Raw genomic sequence first — 12,500 nt, 5'->3', positions numbered from 1 at the left:
GTGGCTGCCCAGTGCTTGACAGGATTGGCCAAGGGTTTGAAGAAGAAGTTTTCGCCTTTTGCCTTATCCTTCACAGAAACCATTTTAGAGAAATTCAAGGAGAAAAAGGTCAACGTTGTCGCAGCTCTGAGGGATGCTATTGATGCAGTTTTCCAGGCAGTAAGTTACCTTTAGCATCATTTGTGCTTATCATGCTAGGTGTTGTTGATATGTTATTTGATAAAGCTTTATCTATGCTAATGGCAGGGATGAAAAATATTCAAGCTTTAGGATATATAAATCTGAATTGAAAATATCTGTCTGCTTTAGAACTGTTTTTTAAGTCTGTGTTATAGAATTTCAAAGGTTCAGATATGCAAGACCATCAGTTTTGGTCTTGTATTTTCAAGTCAGTATTTGCTAAGAAAAACGGCAAGTGAATTTTCAGAGCGGTTACTAGAGGTTTTTATATTATATAAATTTGTTGACATAGAATATCTAGTCAGAATACCTGGAATTGGTTGATTTTCAAACATTGTCACCATGTGTATTTCTTTTGCATCATAGCATGTCATGCTGTTATTCTGGTATTTAATGGGACATCATGTAACAATTTTGTCACATATGGGTAAGCGGGATTGTAAAGTTGTCTTGTTAGTATTATGTTAATGTGGAGTAATAGATATGTATAATGTATATGCACACATTTCAGAGAAATCTATTATTGATTATTAACTTTAATCCATATTTTTTATTGACAGACTAATATTGAAGCTATCCAAGAGACTGTTAGTGGTGCTTTGGCAAATAAGAATCCTCAAGTGAAGGCAGAGACTGCAGCCTTCTTGTCCCGTGCATTTTGTTACTGCACTCCAACAGTTTTTAATAAGAAGCTGTTGAAAGTATATGTTGCAGATCTTGTAAAAACACTCAATGAATCAGGTAATGTAAAAGAGATTATTTAGGTTTTATTGTAAAATTTGTTTTTAAAATGAATATACATTTATTATAAGATAGTTCTGAAAATGTTGCTTCCAGTCATAAAAATGGGAGGTATATTTTCTTTTTCATCATTGATTTACCTTAACCCCTTGCCAGTGTGACCTTCTATACATTCATGATGGGGCTCCTAAGCCCATTCTAAGTTCTGCGCTTTAAGCTGTCGTTTGGCTGTTTGCCCATTGCTGTAGCGATTGCATAGCTACAGTAGGCTTAAAATCACTTCTTAGCCTCATTTATTGGCAACTGGTCTATGCTATAGCAAAAGTCATGGAGGTAGGGGAGAAAAAAATTCCCATGTTTCTTATTTCCCATTTTTCCCCATGAGTTTCTGACTGTGTGAAGTCCCAGAGTGGATGTCCATTATTGACCATGACACTCATATTGACACTGGGTTAGGATGAATTATAGTTTCATGCTAAATATTAATTGCATTGTTTGTGATGTAATATCTAATTTTCTTTCTTTCTTTTTTTTTTTCTTTCTTTTTTTTTTCATGTGGCCTTCTATTAGTAGGAGTATACTTATTTTTTTTATAACAGTATATAACTATTTGCAATTGCAGATCCAACTGTCCGTGATAATTCAGCAATGGCTCTTGGTGTAATGTTGAAAGTTGTTGGTGAGAAGCAGTTGATGATATTCGTTGGAGAAGTGGATAACCTTAAGATGCAGAAGGTAAGGCATAGATGTACTAAAATAAGATTCATATTCAGAAATAATTCTGTCATGACTTCATCCAATCCTAACTCCAAAATTTTGTCCTGTTACAGATTAAAGAAGCAGCTGAAAAGGCCGAGCTGAAGGTCAAAATCTCGGCCCCCAAGGCAAAGAAACCAGCACCAAAGAAAGAGGCACCTCCACCGGCTGCTGAGCCTCCCCCTTCAACTACAGCTCCCCCGAGGAAAGTGGTGAAAGCTGGCGTCAAACCCGGAGCCTCAGCAGGGCCAGCCAAAGGAAAAAAACGTAAGGAGACGGCAAATCTCTGCCGGCTTTCTTGGATTGCACAAACCTAAAACAAATATATTGTACTTGAAGATTTCTTATTGATTAGCTTCTGAGGGTAATTATAAACAGATTTTGCTCAGCCAGCTGTATTAAGAGAAGTAAAGGAAGAGGAGAAACTATTATTTTTACTCTAGATATATTCTTCTCAATACCAGGTTTAAAAGGAGGAGGCGGAGGAGGTGGTGGTGGAGCAGGAGGTGGAGGAGTCCTAGAGGAATGTACAGAAGCAGAACTTTCAATAGAAGATGCTGTTGAGAAAGCAAGTGAAGTCTTGCCTGAGGATGTTGTCAGTGGAGTTACAGATGCCAATTGGAAGACCAGATTGGCTGCTGTTGAAACCTTTGGTAATGTAAGTATTTTCTGAAGAGGATATGGCTGATTTTTGTATTTGATTTAGGTTATTCTTCCTTTTCATTTTATTATTATTAATCATTATTTATTTATTTAATATAATACTGTGCATTTTTTATCCTTTTTTATGTTTAAAATTTGTTGACATAATGAGCCTTCCCTTCGGAAAAAACCTTCATCTAATAAGATATTTTTTGTGTACCAGACTATCCAGACACTTGACCGGAGTGAAATCCCATGCCAGGCATTAGTAAGAGTTCTGGCACAAAAGCCAGGCTTCAAGGACAACAATTTCCAGGTTCTCAAACTCAGACTAGAAGCTCTCAAAACCCTTGCTGAGAACTCAGACTTTACACGGTAATAACTTCTTGAACTATTTGATGTGTATAATATTTATACTGAATAGATTTATGGTAGAGGAATTTGATAAGGGAATTAAAGGGGTTGTTTGTATTTTGAATGGAGTTCTTTACATCAACTTTTTTTATAATGTGAAATGTTCTATTATTTAATAAATTTCTTTTATCTTGCTATATTAGACGCTCTGGAGAAGTGTGCATCCAAGACCTTGTCGAGAAACTTGGTGATCCAAAGAATGGTTCTTTGTGTGGAGAGGTTCTGATGACCATAGCAGAGGCTGCCAAGCTGCAGTGGGTTGGGCCTGAGGTCATGACCAGAGCCTTTGAACAGAAGAGTCCAAAGATTCAGGAAATGGCACTGAAGTGGTTATCAGATGCCATCACAGACTTCGGATTTGTGTAAGCTACCATGAACAAAGCCATTATATATTTAGAGATGTTTGATGGCATTGTGTTGGAGAGATGTTTATTTTCTGGTCTGCTATAGAATTTCTGTTAAGTTAGGTGTGAATCATTATGGTATCTTAAGTTTATTTAAATGTTTAAATTGTCGTTTTTACTTTTTCAACATTCCAGACTACAACCAAAAGCTCTTATTGGCGACATTAAGAAGGCCTTAGCACATACCAACCCTGGTGTGAGAACAGCAGGAATCTCCCTGTGTGGTACTATATACCTTTACATGGGAGCTACACTTAGGGTCTTCTTTGAGGATGAGAAGCCAGCACTTCTGCAGCAGATTGATTCAGAATTTGAGAAGGTAGGTCACAGGACATAATTCAGATTAGTGCCTGAGAAAGAATGAACGATGAAAGGAATTGAGCTAATGTATAAACGAATTGATGTGTGTGGATGAGGACTTCACAGAATTGTATGTATAAAGAAGAATAATAGATGAGAAAGGACTTAGTAAAGCTTTTAGGATTATTTATCCCTGATATTTTAAAAGGAGAAATATATATATATATATATATATATATATATATATATATATATATATGTATATGTATACGTATATATATATTATATATATATATATATATATATATATATATATATATATATATATATATATATATATATATATATATATATATATATGATTTGTTTTTGGTGCTTGTTTGCTCACATATATTTGTATAATCTTATTAATTTGACATTTATACTGCAGATGAATGGCACAAGTCCTCCGGCTCCTACGAGAGGCCTTAACCGGGGCAGCAGTACAGAAAATGATGATGATGCTGATGATGTTGATTCGGGTCCAGCTGTCATCAACGTTCAAGATCTTGTACCCCGAACTAATATCAGTGATCAGCTAACATCCTCCCTTTTTACAGATTTATCTGATAAAAATTGGAAGGTAAATATTAGTATTTTCTTGCTTTAGAGGTTAAAATGGTTTAAGTGTACATGTAATATTGAAAATTCTCCGTGTTTGGTGATATTCAATAATCTTTTCTTATTTCTGTAGGTCAGAAATGAAGCTCTACAGAAGGTTTCCAGCATTATCTCAGAGGCCAAATTCATTAAGGGTGACATTAGTGAACTCCCTTCTGCTCTGTGTGCTCGAATGATGGATACTAACAAAAATTTAGCTCTGGAAGCACTGAGATTAACTGCATCTCTCTCTGCTGCCCTTGGACCAAATTGCAAGCCTCATACAAGGAACATTGTGCCAGGAATGTTAGCTGCTCTCGGAGACAGCAAGGTCAGTTGAATTTACCTCTTGGAATGAGTTAGGTTTTTGTTTACATGTAGGCACTGCTTATTTAGGTTTAAGTTTCTACAACATTTATCTTATGCCTTTCACTGATTTCTTGCTCTCCCAAACAGCAAAATATTCGTCAGCAGGCCTTGAGCACTCTTAACTCATGGGTGGAGCAAACAGGCCTGAAAGAAACAGTTGATGGTGAAATATTTTCTGATGCCTTGAAGTCAGGCTCTCCCTTCCTCAAGTCCGAGCTGTTCTTGTGGATGGCAGAGAAACTAAAAGATGGTGAGTCCATTAACCCCTTTGTTCTGAGATGTTGGAAAGATACTTTTCAAGATAATGAATTAGATTTTGATTATTATGGTATTTTATTTGCTATTGTTACCATGATAGTATTCATTGTTATTTTTGTCCGTGCTTTTGTTATTGTTTTGAATTTTATGGTTATTATAGTTTTTCTTATTTTGAATTTTATGGTTATTATAGCTTTTCCTATTTTGAGTTTTATGGTTATTATTATTATTGTTGTTATTCTTCTTTTTTTATATTTGTATCATCATTATTATTACTATTATTATTATTGTTATTATTATTTTATTTATTTATTTTGGTTATTATACCTTCAAAGTCATATTCCCTTTATGAATGTAAATAGTACTTACTTGTGTCACATAGCTATTGACAATGATATGAAACTACCTTCCTGTTACAGCAACCCCAAAATCTGTCAACAAAGAAGAGTTACACGCATGTACACAGTACCTCTTCATGGCCCTGGAAGATCGTAATGCTGATGTCCGGAAAGGTGCTAATGAGGCTGTTCTGCCATTCATGATACATTTGGGATATGATGGAATGGTGAAACATACCAATAAAGTCAAGGTAAGATTATCTTCTGTTTTGTCTGAATTCCCTTTTGCATACTGGGTTATTTTCCAATGCTGTGTGCTTTTGAATATTAATTCATCAGAAATATTTATGTAGTTTCAAGGAGGTAGTATATGATTCATTAGGGATGGCTATATGAGATTTGTAACTTATATGTATAGATTATTTTATTTTGTTTTATTTTTTACTCCCCAATAATAATAGGTATGTAATAGGGAGTTTTTCTTTCTTTCTTTCCTTTTTTCTGTCTTTCTTTTTTCTTTTTCTTTTTCTTTTTTCTTTGTCTTTCTTTCTTTCTTTCTTTCTTTCTTTCTTTCGGTCTTTCTTTCGGTCTTATTTATTGTCACAAATGGTTCAAGAGAGATAAAAGGAATTATTGGACTTACTCCACTTTCCCAGCCTTCATCAAAGAACACTGTGATGCAAGCTTTAGAGAAGGCTAAACCCAACCTCCCAGCTAAGCCTCAGCCTAAGCCAAAGGCAGCTGCTGGTGGAGGAACTGGTCGAGGGGCTGCAGGAGCCGTTGCAGAAAGGCCTCAGGCAAGTGCTCCAGCTGCAGGCAGGGGAGCTGCTGCAGGAGTTAAAAAGGGTCTGAGGGCTCCATCAGCAACACGCACTGTGAGTATATTTAGTGTTTAATAGTTAATAGATTGGAATATAGAAGGTTGCTCATTATAGTAGCTTACAGCATTTTCCTTTCCACGCCCAATCATTATGTAATTGTAATTAATTACTTCACAGTATGAGCGGTATTGGGTATGTATTATACAGTTCTTCAGGTACAGCATGAAATTATTAAAGAGAAAAGAAGATCCCGTGTTCTTATTGTTGAACTGAATATGCTGGATAATGGATTTAAAGCTAATAAGGAATATGATAATTGCATGACTACCATATACATGTACAGAAAATGTGATGGTACAAAATCAGGAGTAGATATGAAATTGAATATGATTAGTAGATAAATGAATAAAAAATCTAACATGCCATACTATAATATGTATATTCTCATTTCCAAAAATTAATAAGCCATGCCACAAGTGCTCAAATCTTATTTTTTTGAAGTTTCATTGTGCTTGAGAATTTTTTAAAACCAGCATGAAGTGCATCATGTCTGTCTTTTGTTTAATTGTTCCTTATCCTGCACCAAAACACCAGTTGATGAAAACTGATGCACCTGTGTAAGGAAAGAATACTGCATTCAGTTGTTTGTTTTGTCAGTGGAAACTCTTATACAAAATGAAACACTTGTAGTTAGTAGTTTTATACAAAAGAAAATATTGAAGAATGACCTTGAAAAAGTTGTATGCTTTGAGTAATTTAGGGTTCTCAGATAGCATGAAAAGCTATAGGAGGACTTTTTGCAGTCGTCATTATACACATAATTTCCCATTTTTTGGTATTAGTATCCCCCTCTAATTTCAAACTTTTTAAATTTGTACTTAAGACTTCTTAGATATTTTGTTTGATTTTTTTACCTAAAGTCCTTTATTGAATATTTATTATAATTTTGTTTTCACTCATGCAATCAATGGTGAAAGTTGAACTTGTCTTCAGTTGGCTTTCAAGTCTGAGGAAGGAAACCTATATGAATATTTAGTAATTACTGGGCACTGGCAATTGCATGTTGACAAAGAATTATGATTGACATACATATTAGTCTGACTAGGTTTCCTTGCGTACATCAGGAACAACAGTAAACTTACTTATTTATAGTTGGAGCTTCCTTTCAAATTGTAGTTATAATTTTGTATTTAAAATGAAAACCTTCATTTTAATGCATATGGCTAATTAAGAACATGATAAAATCATATGAAATGTGGTTTGCACTCTCTCTGGTCTTGTTACCATTGTTACTATGCAAAGGAAATACATTTTTGATAATGATTAAAGAAATTGTGCAAACTTATAAGGAATAGTAGATGAAAGTGGTAATGAAATGTTAAAAAGTAGCACACAAGGTTGTAAATGTTGCATGTTATAAAGTCACTTAAAATTTCACACATTTTTAGGGTTCTGGATCAAGCCGCAAAGACCAGGAAGAGGTCGACACATCACCACTCCTCCAGGTGAATAACCTAAAGCAGCAACGTGCTTCAGATGAGCAGAGGCTTAGGGTCCTGCGCTGGGACTTCACAGCCCCTCGGCAGGAGTTCATCACCCAGTTGAAGGATCAGATGACTGCAGCCGGACTTAACAGACAGCTGATGTCAAACATGTTCCATCAGGATTTCAAATTTCATATCAAGGCTATTGATGCTTTGAATGAGGTATATATGTTTTTATTTTTTGTTGTATATGTATTTGTAAATCAGTATTCTAGTTTGGGATGACATTGTTTTAAAAAGTGCTTTTGCGATTGTTACAAGTGGTTTGATTAGTTATCTAATGACAGTGGATTTTCCCTATACCTTACCAATACATATTCTGCTAGCTGCTTCAGTGAAATAGCATAAGCATAGTAAATATAAATTTACTGTACTCTGTATGGTTTTAGCTGCGGCATGTCAATTTTGTAGGAGATGAGTTTAAAAGCAGACTTCAAGCCTGTTTTCAGGGAGTAATAACAACTCAATGTTTGTAGTCCAGTGCCAAACAGGAGAATAAATGTATAGTGCACACAACTTGGAGTGGGCATGGCATGTACATACATGCCATGCCCACTGTGAGTTTACTTTATTAATTACACATAGATGGCTACATTGTATTAAGTCACCAATGAGCCAATTACAGGTGCTGCCTGTCTTGCCCATTTACCCTTTTCCTTAATGTAATAAAATATTTTTCATTATCTTATTTTGCTGTTACTAATGTTTATAACATTATAGGAATTATAATGTCTATAATAAAAAAAAATATAATTGATATTCATAGCATTAGCAAAAATAATGTTTTTCCCACAAATTCAAGGAAAGGTGAAATTAGTTACTGTCACAAGGTCTATTATTTGAATCCTTTGTGGCTAAGCACTAGCAGAGCCACCTATTTGCAGACACAGTTCACAAGAAATAAAAATGAGCACAGCATTTTCCCTGTCGGCTTGGTTGGTGCATATTTTGTATTTGCACTTAATAGAAGTGATTGTCTAATTTTGAATATTAACATACAGGTTAATATTCTCAGGTACCAAGTCAGTCAGTAGGCACTAGTGGCCTCCCCTGATTTTCCAATTCCTCCTTTCTTTTTCCTTTTCTGATACAGTTAATATCAACACTGATAGTATTATTATTAACATTATGATTTTTACATTATTAACCCAATGGTGTCGGGTATAGAAAATTAAAAAAAACTCTACGCTCTGGTGAACGGCGGCAGCGCGCCGACTTTGAGCGAGTGAGTTCAGTACATCAAGCCAAATCACTGTCTCGGAGCGCTTTGGCGCGTTGCCGCAACGGGCAGCCGCATGCCACATTTCGAGCGGTTTGTTATCACGCTTATAGGCGTGACCCGTCGGGAAGGGGTTAAAAACCTATAATACAATGGACATGCTATGCATTTTATGCTATCTGCGACCAATGAGTTAACTTACTCACAATCTGATGTGCACGGTGTCAGAGAAAAAAATAGAACTCGGAAAACAGATTTGCTCCACAGTTATGACCAGACAAGGGAACAGCTGTTTAGTGCTCATAATTTAGATTTGACCTTTCATGATGTGATGGGATGTTGTCCTAATGTGAGGGGTATCTAGTGTAGTGTAATTGTATGTCACCCTGGAGTGAGTTAAATTGTATAGTACACTAGTATGGTTATTGTTATAATGTAAAGATCATTATAAATTCAGTAAGAAGAAATTTGAATTTATGAAATATATGTAAACAATGAACCTTCTCTGTAGGTAATTCTTTTATATTAGGTGGGGTGGCATGATGCCCAGTGTTTTGATAAGGTAGGGGGGGCTGGTTGGCTTTTTACAGCAACAAAAAATAAATATATATGTGTATTTTAAGCTTTCTGTGCTTATCTCTACTTCAGTTTTTAAACAGATGGGAATAACCTTTAAAGAAATGATAATTAAGCTTCAATGAATATGTTTAATCCAGTGTGGAAGTTTAGCTTAAAAACTTTTGAGTTCTGATTAATTGATTTTATTCTTCAACCAGGACCTCAACTCAAACCTCCCAGCTTGTATCGCCAATCTGGATTTGGTATTGAAGTGGTTAACTATCCGGTTCTTCGACACTAACCCATCGGTGATCATGAAGGCGATGGATTACCTGCAGCAGGTGTTCCAGTGCGTGTCTGAAGAAGGCTATCACCTCCTTGACCTTGAAGCTTATTCTTTCCTGCCTTTCTTAGTTACCAAGGTTTGTAAGTTCTATTATTTTATGCCAGGACATGAAAAAAAATAACATCATAGGGAGGGAAAGAAAAATACTTTTTTTATTTCTTCCTTTCTCTTTATCCTTGTAGATAGTAATGCCGTTTTTGTTACAGTTTGGTGACCCTAAGGATGCTATTAGAGGACCTGCCAGAAATATTGCTAAATTGATTTGCAACATATACCCAGCTAGCAAAGTGTCTCCATACATGATGGATGGTCTTAAAGCAAAGAATGCAAGGCAGAGAGCAGGTGAGCAAAGTGAAAGACTAATAATTCTTTTCTGTATTGCTTTTTCTGCTACACATTTATTATTTCTCACAAAAACCTTAGTGTTTTGTGGATATAAAATTAGCTGTCTAAAAGATGTCTTATTTTGGCTTTTAACTTACAGAATGCTTAGAGGCCATGGGCAACTTGATAGAAGTGTATGGAATGTCAGTATGTCAACCATCTCCTGGTGTAGCACTGAAAGAAATAGCCAAACAAATTGCTGATCGAGATAACTCCGTCAGAAATGCTGCTCTCAATGCCCTGGTGCAGGTGTATTTCCGTGAAGGTGAAAAGGTTTTCAAACTTGTTGGAAATGTAAGTTAAAGTCTTTGTAAGGGCTGATATATGTCTGTGTAGTATTTACATGTTCTATAGTATGCTCTGATAGCCTGCATAATCTTACTAGATATTTTGTGTGTGTGTGTGTGTGTGTGTGTATTTATGTGTGTGTGTGTGTGTGTGTGTATTAATGTGTGTGTGTGTTGTGTGTGTGTGTATTTATGTGTGTGTGTGTATTTATGTGTGTGCGTGTGTATTTATGTGTGTGCGTGTGTATTTATGTGTGTGCGTGTGTATTTATGTGTGTGCGTGTGTATTTATGTGTGTGCGTGTGTATTTGTGTGTGTGTGTGTGTGTGTATATTTATACATGTATATGTGTTTGTTTATATATGTGTGTGTGTATAAATATGTATGTATGTGCATATGTATGTATATGTTTATGTATATGTATATACATGTATATGTGTGTTTGTTTATATATGTGTGTATGTATGTGTATAAATATGTATGTATGTGCATATGTATGTATGTATGTATTTATCTTTGTATATAAATGTGTGTATGTATATATGTGTGTGTGTGTGTGTGTATACATGTATATGTATTTGTTTATATATGTATTCATGAGTATAAATATGTATGTATGTGCATATATATGTATGCATGTATGTATTTATCTTTGTATATAAATGTGTGTGTGTGTGTGTATTTATATATATGATATATACACACACATATGTATACGTGTGTGTGTATTTATTAGTATTTATTTGTTTATTATTTTTATTTTTGATTAATTGTTCTTTCTTTCTTTTCCCAGGTGTTTCTCTTTTTTTAATATCATTATTATCATTATTAGACTTTTTCTTGATAATCTATTAATAAATGAATAAGGAATTGTTACTTTGACATGCATATTATATTTATATGTTTATATGTACATATATCTTCCCTCTAGCTGTCAGACAAAGATATGAGCTTACTTGAAGAGCGCATCAAACGTGCTGCCAAGAACAGACCAGTTATTAAGAAGCCACCTGTCGAACCAGAAGTGCCCACTGTCAGAAGTGGTGGAGCGAGTGGCCGAGCTAATCGGGTCATCCCAACACCAGCTCAGCCAGCACCAGTGATTACGAGAGAGAGAGAAGGTGCTGATGGAGCAACAGGAGGAGAACAGAGCAGTCTTCTGAAGAGGTTTGTTTGTTTGCTTTTTTTTTATATTTATATTTATATTTATATTTATATTTATATTTATAATACTGGCCACTGCTTTCATCCTTTGATCAAATGTTATGGCTGGATATGAATGATTGAGATTTTCATATTCAATCCATAAAGTTGGTGATATAGTGGTAGTGTCCTTGTTAAGGAGGGACAAAAGTTCTTTATATTTCTATCAACCATTGATATTCTCAAATTTATTGGAACCAATATTAGTGTCCGATGCTTTTCTTTTCTTTCTTTCTTTTATTTATTTGATTGCTTTAAAGATGGTTAGCATTCATTAATGTTATTTGAACAATAATACTGAAGAATGCAGAGGGATCCCAGCTGGAGTCTAGAGTCAGTAGATAGAAGCCAGGAAGATCTAAATTGGTCACCCCTTGTGCACCACAAGCCACCTCGCTATGCATCAGCTGCAGCAATGAGTAGCATAAGCAGCCTCAGTAGCATGAGCAACATAAGTATGGGCAGCATAAACAACCCTGGTTCCAATATGATGGTCAACAAGCGTCCAAACAAGTCTACGAGTAGCCGGCTGAATGGAGATTGGCCACTGCCTCCCTTGCGAACAAGACCAGTTAGCACGGTGACCCTGGAACATGCAAGACGCATTTCCCGTTCACTCTCCTTTGTTCTGGGTGAACCTGATGAAGACAATCAGATGGAAGAGAAATCCTCTACACGCAAGGGAGCCTCTCATACACTGCCTCCTCTTTCTCCTGACATGCCTCCTCTTCTCACCAGAACTGTCACTTCACCTCACTTCTCTGGGCAAGCACAGAGTGGATTTCTGATTTGGGCTTCTGATCTCCCTCACTCCCTTTTTAAGGCTAACACTTTTGTTTTCATTAATTGTGTGGTTGACCATTATATCCTTTTTATTGGATTGCTATAATGAATGCAGTGTTATAAAACAGTATTTTACTTTTTTTGTGAACAGCAGTAAAGCCCTAAAAATACACTGGGTTACTTAGTGGTTTGAGATGCCGAGTGTGATGATTTAATTTTATTTTTTACATAGACTGATTAGTAATTATAAATAGGGACAAATTTTTTTATGAAAAGTTTACATGTGAGACAGTGATAACATATTACAGAACTCC

General features: G+C 35.5%; 1 protein-coding gene across 1 annotated transcript in view; it reads left to right on the top strand.

Moving 5' to 3' along the window:
- Window positions 1-12,500, top strand: part of LOC125037898 (cytoskeleton-associated protein 5-like) — a 34,280-nt gene that overhangs the window by 9,220 nt on the left and 12,560 nt on the right. The window contains exons 9-27 of the mRNA XM_047631136.1: window positions 1-159; window positions 741-921; window positions 1,544-1,656; window positions 1,752-1,944; window positions 2,142-2,335; window positions 2,543-2,694; window positions 2,877-3,095; window positions 3,273-3,456; window positions 3,868-4,059; window positions 4,171-4,407; window positions 4,533-4,695; window positions 5,123-5,292; window positions 5,698-5,916; window positions 7,311-7,568; window positions 9,402-9,605; window positions 9,736-9,871; window positions 10,014-10,207; window positions 11,132-11,367; window positions 11,707-12,285. The exon at window positions 1-159 is cut by the window's left edge and continues 36 nt beyond it. Of these exons, the coding sequence (XP_047487092.1) occupies window positions 1-159; window positions 741-921; window positions 1,544-1,656; window positions 1,752-1,944; window positions 2,142-2,335; window positions 2,543-2,694; window positions 2,877-3,095; window positions 3,273-3,456; window positions 3,868-4,059; window positions 4,171-4,407; window positions 4,533-4,695; window positions 5,123-5,292; window positions 5,698-5,916; window positions 7,311-7,568; window positions 9,402-9,605; window positions 9,736-9,871; window positions 10,014-10,207; window positions 11,132-11,367; window positions 11,707-12,285 (3,983 nt within the window). The remainder of the gene's footprint in view (window positions 160-740; window positions 922-1,543; window positions 1,657-1,751; window positions 1,945-2,141; window positions 2,336-2,542; window positions 2,695-2,876; window positions 3,096-3,272; window positions 3,457-3,867; window positions 4,060-4,170; window positions 4,408-4,532; window positions 4,696-5,122; window positions 5,293-5,697; window positions 5,917-7,310; window positions 7,569-9,401; window positions 9,606-9,735; window positions 9,872-10,013; window positions 10,208-11,131; window positions 11,368-11,706; window positions 12,286-12,500) is intronic.

Source organism: Penaeus chinensis, chromosome 24 (assembly GCF_019202785.1).
Source record: "Penaeus chinensis breed Huanghai No. 1 chromosome 24, ASM1920278v2, whole genome shotgun sequence".
NCBI classification, from domain to species: domain Eukaryota; kingdom Metazoa; phylum Arthropoda; class Malacostraca; order Decapoda; family Penaeidae; genus Penaeus; species Penaeus chinensis.
The sequence above is the reverse complement of the archived record's forward strand: the minus strand, read 5'-3'. Positions and strand labels throughout refer to the sequence as shown.